The 15180-nt window shown below is 35.7% G+C and overlaps 1 protein-coding gene across 2 annotated transcripts in view; it reads left to right on the forward strand.

Annotated features, from left to right (window-relative positions):
• Positions 1-15180, forward strand: part of RFX3 (regulatory factor X3) — a 292829-nt gene that overhangs the window by 90747 nt on the left and 186902 nt on the right. The window contains exons 8-9 of one of the 2 annotated variants that reach the window (XM_073806160.1): positions 1940-2046; positions 12145-12204. The exons of the other annotated variant lie outside the window; for it this stretch is intronic. Coding sequence (XP_073662261.1) covers positions 1940-2046; positions 12145-12204 — 167 coding nt within the window. The remainder of the gene's footprint in view (positions 1-1939; positions 2047-12144; positions 12205-15180) is intronic. 2 annotated transcript variants of the gene reach the window in all.

Here is a 15180-nt window from a genome sequence, read left to right on the forward strand (position 1 = left end):
ATTCACCTGTTGATGGACAATTGGATTATGTCCAGTTATTGAGTATTATGATTAAAGTAATTATGACCATTGATGTTATAAGACCTTGTATGGACATAGGCTTTCTTTTTGGGGGAGGAGGGTAAATACCTAGGAGTAGAATAGTTGGGTTATATGACGGTAATATGTTTAAATGGGTAATATGTTTAAATGGGTAATATGACGGGTAATATGTTTAAATATTTAAGAAACTTCCAAACTTTTCAAACTGATGGTACGTTTTTACATCCCCACCAGCATAGTAAGAGAGTTCTAGTTCCTCTGCATCCTTACCAATGCTTGGTAAACCAAGCTCATTCTAAAGTGTGTGTAGTGGTTTTTCCTTGTGGTATTAATTTGCATCATCCTAAGGTTAATGATTTTGAACATGTGCTCATTTATTATCTTTATATCTTCTCTGGTGTCTGTTCAGATCTTTTGTCCATTTTAAATCAGGTTATTATTGAATTTTAAGAGTTCTTTATACATTATTGATACAAGTCTTGTACTGGATATATGATTTGCAGATATTTTCTCCTAGTCAGCTTGTCTTTTCATTCCCAAACAGTGTCTTTCAAATAGCAGAAGGTTTAATTTTGGTAAAATCTAATTTATCAATTTTACCTTTTCTGGATTATACTGTTGGCATCTTTTCTAAAAAATCTTTACCTAACTCAAAGTCTAAAATATTTTATTACATATTTTGTTATAGAAGTTTTATGGTTTTACTTTTTACACTTATGTCTATAATCCATTTTTATAATAAAATTTTTACTTTGGAATAGTTTTAGACTTGCAGAAAAGTTGCAAAGGTAGTATATAGAGTTCCTGTATACCACTCATCCACTTTGTCTTATTATTAACATCTTATATACCCATGGTAAATTTGTCGAAACTAGGCAGTCAATATAGGTACATTACTATTAACTACACTTAAGACTTTATTTAGATTTCACCAGTTTTGGGGGTTTTTTTTTGCGGTACGCGGGCCTCTCACTGTTGCGGCCTCTCCCATTGCGGAGCACAGGCTCTGGAAACGCAGGCTCAGCGGCCATGGCTCACGGGCCCAGCCGCTCCGTGGCATGTGGGATTTTCCCGGACCGGGGCACGAACCCGTGTCCCCTCCATCGGCAGGCGGACTCTCAACCACTGCGCCACCAGGGAAGCCCTCACCAGTTTATTTTAACTGTTTTCTGTTCCAGAATTCAGTCCAGAATTTCTTATTGTGTTTAGGGCTCATGCCCCCTTAGTCTTCTCTGATCCTTGACAGTTTCTTAGTCTTTCCTTATTTTTAATGACCATGACCATCTTGAGCAGTACAGGTCAGATATTTTGTAGAATGTCCCTCAATTTGGGGTTGTCTGATGTTTCTCTTCATTAGATTGGGATGATTTTTGGGAGAAGTGGGCGTGGGTGGACACATGCTATCAACATGCTTTATCACCGGTGCTGCTTAACCATGATCACCCAGCCAAAGTGATATTTGCCAGGTTTCTCCACTGTAAAGTTAATCTTTTTGTTTTTTCTTACCCTTTCCATGCTAAAGCATGGAAGCAAGTCACTTCCACTTTTTTGGAAGCAAGTCACTAAGTATAGCCCATGCTCCAGGGAGGTGGGGGGAGGAATTATGCTTTACTTCCTGGAGATGAGTATCTACATAAATTATTTGGAATCCTTTTGTAAGATCAGTACTATAAATGGTATTTATTATTTGTCTCTTCTTCTCCACTTATTTATTTCTTCAATAATTTATTATACCAGTATGGATTCATGTATATTAGTTTTATACTTTAAGTTATAATCAAGTACTATGTTTTTATTTTGCCACTCAACTTATTCTAGTTCTGGCCATTCCAGCTCCTGTAGGTTGACTCCTGTGTCCCTTGGACTTACTCTTTTCCTTTTTTTTTTCTCTTCTCAGCACTTTGTTTCCTGACACTACAAGATGCCTAAGGTCATCGTATATTTTCAGTGCTCCAGCCTTAGAATCAGCCATTTCTCAAAGGAGCCCTAGATACTTTTCTGGGGGTATGTTATTTAGGAACCAAGATGTGGGCACTGGATATGCTGGTTTCTGCTACTGGGGTGTCACTATGTCTAGGTTCTCTCAGCAAGCAGAGCCAGGAAATATATGTATGTATGTTAACTGATGGATATACACATCTATAATTACTTCTGCATCTATCCATTTTTATCTATATTAAGCTAAATGTGAATCATACTGATGTTGCTCTTTTCCATTACCACATAATGTTTTTCCATAATGTCTCTCTCCAGCAGTGAGAAACATGGTTCTCACCATCCATTTAGTACTTATTTGTTCAACCCCAGTATACATGTAAAGCAGTTTCAGAGTTGTTAACCTGTACCCTGCAATCCATTTTGAGTTAGTTTTTGTATATGTTGTGAGATGGATGAGGGTTCACTTTTTAAAAATATGAATATCCAACTGTTCCAGCAATATTTGTTTAAAAGGCTGTCCTTTCTCCACTGAAAAGCCTTTGCATCTTTGTTGAAAACTGGTTGTCCATTTAGGTATGGGTCAGTTTTGGAACTGTATTCTATTTGTTGGTGTGTTTGTCTATTTTTACTCCAATAACTTATTGTCTTGATTATTGTAGATTCATAGTAAAGTTTGAAATCAGGTAATTTTGTTAGCCCTCTTTTCTTCTTTTTCAAAGTTGTTTGTCTATTCTATGTCATTTGCTTTTTTTTATGAATTTTAGAATCACTTTGTCAATTTCTACCAAAAAAAAGCCTATTGGGATTTGGATTTGAATTGTATAGAATCTTTAGAACAATTTGGGAAGAACTTAACAATATTGAGTCATATAATCCGTGACTAAATAATACCTCTCCATTTATTTATGTCTTTAACTTCTTTCAGAAATGTTTTGTAGTTGTCAGTGTACAGGTCTTACACATCTTTTGTCAGATTTATTCCTAAGTGTTTCATATGTATTGATGCTATTGTAAATGGTATTGCTTTTTAATTGTAACTTCCAATGTTTGTTTATTAGTAAATAGACATATGATTGATTTTTTAAATATTGTCACTTAACTTATTCCAGCTCTGGCCTTTGGGAGCTCTTCTAGGTTGGGTCTTGTGTCCCTTGGACTTACTTCCATCTTTTTTGTGTGTCTTTTTTTCCTTTTCTCAGCACTTTCTTGTTTTTTCACACTACAAGATGCCTAAGGCTCATCTTATATTTTCCGTGCCCAAGCCTTAGAATTAGCAATTTCTCAAAGGAGCCCTGGTGTCTTGAAACTGTTTAAAACTTAATAGTTCTTGTAGCTATTTTATAGATTCTGTCTGAGTTTCTACATAGAAGATCATGTTGTTTGTGAATAAAGAAAGTTTTACATCTTCCTTTCTCAATACCTTTCATTTCTTTTTCTTGCCCAGTTGCACTGGCTAGAACCTCCAGCATAACAAAGAACAGAAGTGATAGGAGCAACCATTTCTATCTTGTTCCTGATCATAGAGGAGAAGCAGTCAGTCTTTCACCATTAAGTACGATGTTAACTATAGGTTTGTCATAGATGCACTTTATCAGGCTAAATAATTGTTCTTTTGTTGTCTCCTCTGCAGAGGGTTTTATCAGAAATGGATATTGGATTTTGTCAAATACGTTTTTGGTACCTTTTTTTTTTCTATTTTTTATTTATTTATTTTAAAAATACCTTTATTGGAGTATAATTGCTTTAAATGTTGTGTTAGTTTCTGCTGTACAACAAAGTGAATCAGCTATATGTATACATATATCCCCATATCCCCTGCCTCTTGAGCCTTGCTATCCCACCCTTCTAGGTTGTCACAAAGCATTGAGCTGATCTCCCTGTGCTATGCAGCAGCTTCTCACTAGCCGTCCATTTTACATTTGGCAGTGTATATATGTCAGTGCTACTCTCTCAGTTCGTCCCAGCTTCCCCTTACCCCCCGTGTCCTCAAGTCCATTCGCTACGTCTGCGTCTTTATTCCTGCCTTGCCAGTAGGTTCATCACTACCATTTTTTTCAGATTCCGTATGTATGCGTTAGCATCCCGTATGTGTTTTTCTCTTTCTGACTTCACTTTGTATAACAGACTCTAGGTCCATCTACCTCACTACAAATGACTCAATTTCATTTCCTTTTATGGCTGAGTAATATTCCATTGTATATATGTGCCACATCTTCTCTATCCATTCATCTGTTGATGGACACTTAGGTTGCTTCCATGTCCTGGCTATTGTAAATAATGCTGCAGTGAACATTGTGGTACATGACTCTTTTTGAATTATGATTTTCTCAGGGTATATGCCCAGTAGTGGGATTGCTGGGTCATATGGTAGTTCAATTTTTTAAAGAACCTCCATACTGTGCTCCGTAGTGGCTGTATCAATGTACATTCCCACCAACATTGCAAGAGGGTTCCCTTTTCTCCACACCATCTCCAGCATTTATTGTTTCTAGATTTTTTATCATGGCCATTCTGAGTGGTGTGAGGTGATGCTTCATTGCAGTTTTGATTTGCAGTTCTCTAATGATTAGTGACATTGAGTATCTTTTCATATGTTTGTTGGCAATTTGTATGTCTACTTTGGAGGAATGTCTATTTAGGTCTTCCGACCATTTTTGGATTCGGTTTATTTTTTTGATATTGCACTGCATGAGCTGCTTGTGTATTTTGGAGATTAATCCTTTGTCAGTTGCTTCGTTTGCAAATATTTTCTCCCATTCTGAGGGTTGTCCTTTCATCTTGTTTATGGTTTCCTTTGCTGTGCGAAAGATTTTTTTTTTCTTTTTTGCTGTACACGGGTCTCACTGTTGTGGCCTCTCCCATTGCAGAGCACAGGCTCCGGACGCGCAGGCTCAGCAGCCATGGCTCACGGGCCTCACTGCTGCACGGCATGTGGGATCTTCCTGGACCGGGGCACGAACCTGTGTCCCCTGAATCGGCAGGCGGACTATCAACCACTGTGCCACCAGGGAAGCCCTGTGCAAAAGATTTTAAGTTTCATTAGGTCCCATTTGTTTATTTTTGTTTTTATTTCCATTGCTGTAGGATAATCTCAATAGATGCAGAAAAAGCTTTTGACAAAATTCAGCACCCATTTATGATAAAAACTTTCCAGAAAGTGGGCATAGAGGGAACCTACCTCAGCATAGTAAAAGCCATATTGACAAACCCACAGCCAACATCATTCTCAAAGGTGAAAAACTGAAAGCATTTCCTCTAAGGTCAGGAAAAAGACAAGGGTGCCCACTCTCACCACTGTTATTCAGCATAGTTTGGGGAGTTTCAGCCATGGCAATCAGAGAAGAAAAAGAAATAAAAAGAATCCAAATTGGAAAAGAAGAAGTAAAACTGTCACTGTTTGCAGATGACATGATACTCTACGTAGGTAATCCTAAAGATGCCATTAGAAAACTACTAGAGCTAATCAATGAATTTGGTAATGTAGCAGGATACAAAATTAATGCACAGAAATCTCTTGCATTCCTATACACTAACAACAAAAAATCAGAAAGATAGATCAAGGAAACACTCGCATTTACCATTGCAACAAAAAGAATAAAATACCTAGGAATAAACCTACCTAAGGAGAGAAAAGACCTGTATGCAGAAAACTATGAGACACTGATGAAAGAAATTAAAGACGATACAAACAGATGGAGAAATATACCACATTCTTGGATTGGAAGAATCAACATTGTGAAAATGACTATACTACCCAAAGCAATCTACAGATTCAATGCAATCCCTATCAAACTACCACTGGCATTTTTCACAGAACTAGAACAAAAAATTTTACAGTATGTATGGAAACACAAAAGACCCCGAATGGCCAAAGCAATCTTGAGAAAGAAAAGCAGAGCTGGAGGAATCAGGCTCCCTGACTTCAGACTCTACTACAAAGCTACAGTAATCAAGGCAGTTTGGTACTGGTACAAAAACAGAAATATAGATCAATGGAACAGGATAGAAAGCCCAGAGATAAACCCACGCACATATGGTCACCTTATCTTTGGTAACGGAGGCAAGAATATACAGTGGAGAAAAGCAGCCTCTTCAATAAGTGGTGCTGGGAAAACTGGACAGCTACATGTAAAAGAATGAAATCAGAACACTTCCTAACACCATACACAAAAATAAGCTCAAAATGGATCAAAGACCTAAATGTAAGGCCAAACACTATAAAACTCTCAGAGGAAAACATAGGCAGAACACTCTATGACGTAAATCACAGCAAGATCCTTTTTGGTACCTATTTAGGTGATCCTAAGGTATTCTTTTTTTAGTTTCTTGACATGGTGAATTACATTTAATTCACCATCCCTGAAACCCTGAACTACCTTTGAAACCAATGATTGACTCCACTTGGTCTTGATATATTATCTTTTATGGATATTGTTAGATTTAGCTTTTTAGAATTTTTATTTATATTTATGGGGAATATTGGTCTCTAGTTTCCTTTAAAAAATATCTACGTCGGGGCTTCCCTGGTGGTGTAGTGGTTGGGAGTCCGCCTGCCGATGCAGGGGACGCTGCTTCGTGCCCCAGTCTGGGAGGATCCCACATGCCGCGGAGTGGCTGGGCCCGTGAGCCATGGCCACTGAGCTTGCGCGTCCGGAGCCTGTGCTCCGCAACGGGAGAGGCCAAGACAGTGAGAGGCCCGCGTACCGGAAAAAAAAAAAAAAAAAAATCTATGTCTGGTTTTGGTATCAGAGTAATGCTGGTCTCAGAGTATAGATTGGAAAGTATTCTTTCCTCTGTAATTTTTGGGAAAACTGTTAGGATTATTCTTCAGTGAAGCCATCTGGGCCTGCAATTTTTCTTGTGGGAATGTTTTTAACTATAAATTCAATTTCTGTAGTAGGTAGAGGTGTACTCACATTATCTATTTCTTCTTGAATGAGCTTTGGTAATTTGTGTCTTTCAAGGAATTGATTATTTTTTCTAAGTTGTCAAGGTTATTGGTATAAAGTTGTTATATTCCCATATGATCTGTCGATTAGTGATGTCACTTCTGTCATTCCTGACATCTTTAATTTCTGATCAGACATGTCTGTCTAGACATCTATCAATTTGTTGACCGTTTTAAAGAGTAAGCTTTCTGTTTCATTTACTTTTCCTGTTTTACTATTTTCTACCTCACTGAATTCTGCTATGATCTTTATTATTTACTCTCTTCTGCTTACTTTGGGTTTTAGATGCCCTACTTTTTCCTGGTCTTAGGGTAGAAGCTGAAGTCATTGAGTTGAGACCTTTCCTTTTTTCTAATATAGATGTTGTGTACTACAGATCTCCCTCTAAAAACTGCTTTAGCAGCATCCCATAAAGTTTAATGTGGTGTGTTTTCATTTTTATTCAGTTGGAAATACTTTCTAACTCCACTTTTTGTTTCTTCTTTGACTCTTTGGTTATTTAGAAATGTCTTATTTAATTCTAAAATACTTGGGAGCTTTCCAGAGATCTTTCTGTTATTGTTTTCTAATTTAGTTCATTTGTGAGCAGAGAATATACTTTGTATGACTTGAATTCTTTTAAATTTGAGACTTGTATTATGGCCAGAATATTCTATATCTTGGTTTCTATCAGTTTTTGTTTCATGTATTTTAAAGCTCTTTATTAGGTGCATAAGCATTTAGGATTATTATGTTCTCTTGATGAATCGACCAGTTTATTATTATGAAATTATCCTCTGTATTCCTGGTAATAGTTCTTTTCTGAAGTCAACTTTTTCTGATATTGGTATAGCCACTCCAGTTTTCTTTTGACTAGTGTTAGTATGGTGTGTCTTTTTCTATCCTTTTGCTTTTACCCTGTTTGTGTCTATATTTAAGGTACATTTTTCAAAGACAACATATTGTTGGGTCTTGCTTTTTTAGGAGTGTGATAATATGTGTCTTTTAACTGGAGTGTTTAGATCATTTATATTTACTGTGGTTGTTGATATGGTTCATTGTAAGTGTGTCATCTTACTGTTTGTTCTCTGCCCCATCTGTTCTTTGTTCCCTGTTTCTCTTTTTCTACCTTCTTTTGTTTATTTGTATACTGTTTCTCCGATGGTTTCTAGACCCTTTAAGCATCCTGGTTGTCATTGTGTGTTACCTTCAATTTTTTAAAAGATAAATGTAGATTAATTATGTCAAGGTCTCAAAGCCTGAATGTTTAATGTTTTCTAAATGTTTTTGACTAGGAATTTAAGGGTTTTTTCTTAATCCTAAAAAAAAATTGCTTACTAATTTTACATTTGCCATAATACTTAGATGTTAATGTACATCAATGTTTTAGTTGATGTTGAATGACCTTTTTTAGGATCAACTATTGGCTTCTGTGTTCTTTCCATTCCTTGATGCAAGACTTTTTATAAGGAGGTGACATACTTGGAGGCCGAGGGTGCTTACTTGTGAGGACCAGATGAAGTGGATCTTAGAGAAGCCAGCTTGTATTCCTAGGTTTATCAGTGTTCATCTGTCTTGATTCAGGATGTTTTCTTCCATTTTATTTAGAAAGAGGAGAAAAAGAAGAGAGAGAAATTATTAGTTATTTTCTATATCAGTCTACTCCTTCTCTCCCAAATAAAAGGACTAATGGAATGTACTTTTCAAAAAAAATGAGAAACATATTCCTATTTAATTTCAAAGAAGCACATCCAATATGTCATCCAGCATAGAGAACGCATTTCATGTCTTGTAATTTCAGTAGAGAAGAGAATGGCATGATGAAGAGAGAAAGGAGAGATGTGCTTAGGTTTAAGTAGTGATATGGTTATTTTATCAGGTTGGGAAGTAGGCAGATCAGCACCTGTCTGTCTTGGATCCTAGGAAGTGACAAATTACGAGCTCTATATGTAGGTTCCCAAGAGGCCTGTGTTTGAAATAGGCCATTCACTCTGGCCTGGAACTGAGAAAAAAGAATTTCTGCAAATTCCTCCTTTCCTGAAGTTGCCTTATCCCTAGAGGTTTTCCTTGAAGTAGCTTTGTCACTAGAGGATTTTTGTTGAAGTAGCTCTAGTTTCTAGAAGATATATAAATCAGGGTATATTTGTTCATTTTGTATTTTAAGTCTAGCTCTTAAAATTTCAAAGAAGCAGAATGTGGTACATCCCTATTAAATGCAGGTGCTTTCTGCCCTGTTTACTTCAGACAGTTGAGTGTCTATAGTGGTTAGAACTGATGATTTGTAAGCCAATGAATGGATGCCAAAAACTAAATGTCTTTCGAGTACAGTGGAGCCTATAGTCTAGTCTCCATGAATATTAGGGCAGTGTGCCAACTACAGCTGGCTTAATTCTGCAAGCAGGAGCCCTTTGCAGAAGGACTCGTGGTAATTAACCAATTCAAAGTGCAATATTTTCCTTTCATTAATTTGGCAGAAAACAACTAAATATCTACAGCAAGAATGTTTTTGACATTTTCATTTGCTGCTTGGAAAGTAATGGATACTTTGAATTGTGCTGTAAAAGAAAACTGCTAGGATTTTGTCATTTTCATTTTAACTTCTAAATGTGGATTACTCAATTAGGAACATTTTTTTTTTAATTAAGTAGGAATAGTTGGCTGCAGGGGTGACCAGAATTGACTCATATTTTGAGGTGATTGGTTTGTTGGAGATTCCTAGGGAGTTTATTGGCTTGGACCCATTACTTTTTACATCTCCTTTCTTATATGTCTGAGTAATAGAATTCCCCTTGGGTGTAATAATTTCCTATCCTTTCCCTCTTCTAAAGTTTATTTCTTTTTTTTTCTTCCTCATGTTTATTTCTATTTCAAATATGACTTAGAATTTCTCTCTGTTCTGTTTCTTTTGGATTAAAGAAATATTTGTTATCTCAATCAGCTTATTCCAATAATTGTTCATTTTTTACTTTAAAAAAATGTAGTTAGGACCAGCCACCTGGAATGAAGTATTTTGAATAATTTTGGAACTAAGGGTCCAGTGATAGCGTATTTTTCCCTTGAGGAATTATTGAAATATTTACTTGTTTCAGGATATGTTAATCTTCTTAATATTAATCTGTTATCTTTTGAGAGCATTTATCTTTTTACTAAAAATAAAATCTGTTTAATAATGTTACTCATACCTTTGATTACTGGGGTCTGGTTATTGAAAACTTTATTTTAGTTATTTATTATTTTTATTTATTTGGTTTATTCGTCAATTTAACATTTTCTCCTTGTGCAATTTTGACACATATTAGATATTGGCATAACTCTTGAAATCCCAAAGAATAGCCTGGCCTCACAAGGAACTGGACCTCCTCATCAGTAAAGCCATTAGGAACCTAGCTACTAGTAATATTCTCCTCACCTTTTTTTTTTTTGTTTTGTTTTTTTTTGGGTTTTTTTTTTTTTTTTTGCGGTTTGCGGGCCTCTCACTGCTGTGGCCTCTCCCCTTGCAGAGCACAGGCTCTGGACACGCAGGCTCAGCGGCCATGGCTCACAGGCCCAGCCGCTCCATGGCATATGGGATCTTCCCAGACCGGGGCACGAACCTGTGTCCCCTGCATCGGCAGGCGGACTCTCAACCACTGCGCCACCAGGGAAGCCCTCTCCTCACCTTTTATGTTTGCTTTTATCTACATGTCTTATCGTTCTTCACAGTCTATAAATTTACTTTCACATGACCAAATATATTGTCACTTTTATGTTTTATTACCACAGTGTTCAATATACAATGAAAATTATTAGACATGCAAAAAACAAACAAATAAATAACCCAGGAAAATTTTATTCCCTAGTGAAGAAAAAAATAAATAAAACAGACCTTGAGATGGCCTAGATATTGGATTTAGTTGACAAAGACTTAAGTATGCACACCCATATCAGGACTTAAAAAAAACAAAAAACAGTTACTGTGGTCTTAATGAGTGAATAGATAGGATATCTTGGCAAAGAAATGAAAACTATAAAAAGGAGCTAAATGGAAATTCTAGAACTGGAAAGAACAGTAACTATAATTAAAATTTTATTGGTTGAGCTTAACAGCATATTGGAGATAGTAGAAAAATCAGTGAACTTGAAGCATATCAATAAAATTTATTCAATATGAAGAACCTAGAAAGAAAAGATTGAAGAAAGATGAACAGAGACTCAGGGACTTAAGGGACAACATCTAATGATTTAGCATATGTGTAATTGGAGTCACAAAAGAAGAGCATGAGAATGGGGCATAAAAATTATTTCAGAAATAATGGTTGAAAATTTTCTGTATTTAAAAAAACATCAATTTACACATCTAGGAAGCTAGGCACATTATAGTTAAACTGCTGAAATATCCAGTGGTTAATATGGTGGTGATAAGGAGACTGTCAAGTGGCTTTAAGTATTCCACCATCATTTTGGAAGGAGCAGTTAACTTTATCTCACATAGGGAAGGATGTGGTGCAGGAAGGTAAAGCTGTTTTATACGCTTAAAAATATGGAATCATAAGGTCTTTCTACATGCCCAGATCCATTTTAAAATACAGGACTTTGCTTTTCATATTATAAAAATAATGCATGCTCATTAGAGGAAATATATGATAATATAGAAATAGAATATAATCTGCCTGTGATCAAATGGCTTTTGGCCCTTTTATTCTACCATGTTTCCTTTTCTTTCTTTTCTTTGTTTTTGCCAAGCAGTAGGAAACCATTTTTAAAAATACAGAAGTTTCTTATTTAAGACATATTCCTTTTTAAAACAATCCTAAAGTCTGATCTCTAAAGTTTTAACCTTAAATTAAGTTGGGACTGATATTCTTTCTGTGAGAAAAGCTTAGGTTGAATTCAATCCTCTCTCCTCTCTTTCTCTCTCTCAATTTCTCTCTCTGCCCCACTGTCTCTCTCTCTCTTTTAGAGATTAACTGATTGTGGATGAGAAATTATTCACAAAATTGTAGACCATGAAAATCTGCCATAATTTCTGTATTAGGAAGCCTGAATACATTTTTTTTCAATTAATAAGACAGTCAACTATGTGACTGAACTTTATCTTTTCTCCTCCCACATCTTGGGGAAGATATTGTCCACTAAAAACTGTCTATAGACACCTATGAATATTTTTTTTTCTCAATCAAGTGATATGTGGACAAAATGAAATTGATTTTTTACCTGAATATCACCAAAGACAGCTTCCTGTTTCTTGTTTATTTAGATATTTTTTATCAGAGGAACATAGATCGGAATCTGCAGTGGTTCTCAAAATTCCAAAGTGGTAAGTGAGACCATTTAAGTCTTTTCTTACCAGTATTTAATTATTATTTTTTTCTGTATAGTTCTTAACAAATATTTTAAATGATGAGTCACATTAATACTGGGGTCCTTTGCTTTTAACAGCAGCTTTCTTTTTAGCAATTTTACCATCTGGTAGCTTTGTACTCTCGTTATTAAAAGTTCTATATCTGTATCCTCAGGGCTATGATTTATTTGGAACCTGAAACAGGGTTCGAGAGGAATAGTGAGAAGCTTTGTGGAGCAGAGGCTACCTTCATGTTGTCCACATTTCCCTCATCCGTTTGGAGCTGAATTCCAGAAGTTGATGGCTCTTTGACCCAACTTCTAGTTGATTGTGGCAGATTGAGAATAGAGATGGCACCATCTTGTTTTCACCCCACCAATTCAAGAAATGTAGCCCAGACCCTTTAAGTCTGAGGCTCATGTGGAGGAGGAAGTTAAAATGAATCTAAAAACATTTACAAGTTTTAAAATACGTACTAATACGAAATATCCACATAGGACAAATAAAAGCTGCTCAACAAATGGGGACTTAGATTATGTTTGTATTTAACACCAGAATTACTTTAGTAATGAATTTGGCTGTAAATTGAAAAACCAGTTTTAAAGTCTTATAGATACCTTGTGCATTCTAGTCTTTTCCTTTGCATGAAGTTCCTGCCTTCTCAGTTTTTGTTGCAAGTAATAAAAACGATATTTTTTTTTAAAAAAATGACTCAATGAATATTGGCCACAAATGAAATACATTAGCTGATGTAACTCAAAAATCCAAAGATAGGGCTACTTTGGGAATGATCCGGTGGCTCCATGACTTCCTTTCTTTATTCTGGCTTCCTGGTGTTGGCTTCATTCTGATATTGCTGTCTTGGTTCTGATTTGGCTCCTAAGGCTTATTGCTCCCATATTTACCTCCACTCGAAAAAAGAGTATTTGTCTCAGTATTTCTAACAAAAGTCCTGATATTTATTCTGATTCAGCCTGTGTAGGTCATATTTCACCTCAGAACCAATCACGGTGGCCACGATAGTTGAAAGTTGTAATTGTTGAATTGTGCTGGACTGTGTGTTCCATCCCTGAAGTAAAGGGTTGAATTAACTTCTTTGGAACCCTTGGATCCCCAAATTAAAGTTCTGTCTTCTGGGAAAAGAAAAGAGGAGAGTAAATGTGAAGGGAGGTGATTAATGTTCACCACATATGCCATCATACTTTACATCTGCCTCACAGTTAAGATGTATTTTAAACTAACCTTTCTCATTTCCAACATTAGGGAGCTTTTTTTCCCCCTGAAAAGCAGGAAAAACACAATTTTCCTGGTCAATTATTTTCCATTTATAGGACAGCTTGTTATCTTTTTCTGTGTCAACAGTTTTTGGATCATTAGGTAATTCTTGAAATTTCATCAGAAAGTGAATCATTCTAAAGTGTATTTTATTTTCCCATACTGTGGAATTTTACCATTACGTGGCTTATACCAACCAGGAAATCTGCATTGAGTATGTTAGTGATGAACAACAATATATTTTAAAAAGCAAAGCACAATTTAAAAAATGTATTAAATACCAAAATATGAAAGGCATGGTACTAGTAGCAAGTATAAAGTTCAGTAATTTGAAATCATAAAATTCAGTTCAAGTTTTATAAAAGGGGTAAAATATATTCTAAAAGAAGACTCTTAGAGGGCATCTAATATGTCACACTAATTCCCTTTCCAGTAAGCCTGACAGGAAGAGTTTAGCAATGAGAATTCAATAACTACTTTCTTAGAAGCTTCACATTCCATTGTATCTGGAATATAGTGAATATTCAACAAATGTGATTTGATTTTTAATTTGAGCTCCCATTAAAGTAATTATTATCTTCTGTATATTGAGGGCAAAATCCCTGTGTTTATAACTTTCACCCAGTAGGTGTCTGTTTCTTCCCCTTAGAGAGTAGTGCTTCATACATATGAGGGCAACTATAGGTCCCTATTTCATCTTGTCACCAGACAAAACATTCATTCATGTCTTATGTATGATAACATTGCCAACACACTCACCATTCAACTTACCTTCCTCTTAAATTTTTTTCATTTTTAGTTTGCTTTAAGATGTTCACAGAAGTAGACACCATACCCTTGATATGATCTGAACAGTACAGTTCATATAGTGGGGATATTTATTTCCTTGTTCTAAATATGTTACTTCCAAAATGTTTTTAAATCGCCTTAGTTGAAGTACATGTATTATAAAATGCACAATATATACATTAAAATATACTCTTTAAAAGTGCTCAATTGAGTTTTTAAAATTTTATATCCATGTAATCACCACCACCACAATTGATATAGAACATTTCTATACCCCTCAAAACTTCCTGTGCCCACATCTGACTCTCAGCTCCAGGCAATCACTGATCTGCTTTCTAGAATTCCACATAAGAAATGGAATCGTACAACGTGCACTCGTTTGTGTCTGGCTTATTTTGCTCAGCATAATGTTGCGATTCATCCATCTTGTCGTATGAATAGTTCTTTTCTTTTATTGCTGATTAATATTCCATTTAATGACTATCATGACAGGTCCATTCACCTATTGATGGGCATTTGATTGTTTTCAGTTTTTGACTATAACGAACAAAGTTGCTATGAACATTTGTGTACAAGTCTTTGTTCAGACAAATGTTTTCATTTTTCTTGGATAAATACCTGTGAGTGGAATTGCTGGGTCATATGGTTAGTGTATGTTTAACTTTAGAAGAAACTTCCAAAGTACTTCGTTAAGTGATTGTACGTACCGTTTTACATTCCCATTGTCAGTGTAATAATAGCTCCAGTTCATACACATCCACTCATTGTTTTAAAGGTGAGTAGAATTCTTAGCATATGTTTGGATAGTTTTAAATTGATGTTAGGAAAGCAGTCTGTAGGCATCCAGAGTCTCCATTTAGTCTGACTAGTCTGTAGTATAGTCCTAAA

Source organism: Tursiops truncatus, chromosome 6 (genome assembly GCF_011762595.2).
Source record: "Tursiops truncatus isolate mTurTru1 chromosome 6, mTurTru1.mat.Y, whole genome shotgun sequence".
Classification (NCBI taxonomy): Eukaryota; Metazoa; Chordata; class Mammalia; order Artiodactyla; family Delphinidae; genus Tursiops; species Tursiops truncatus.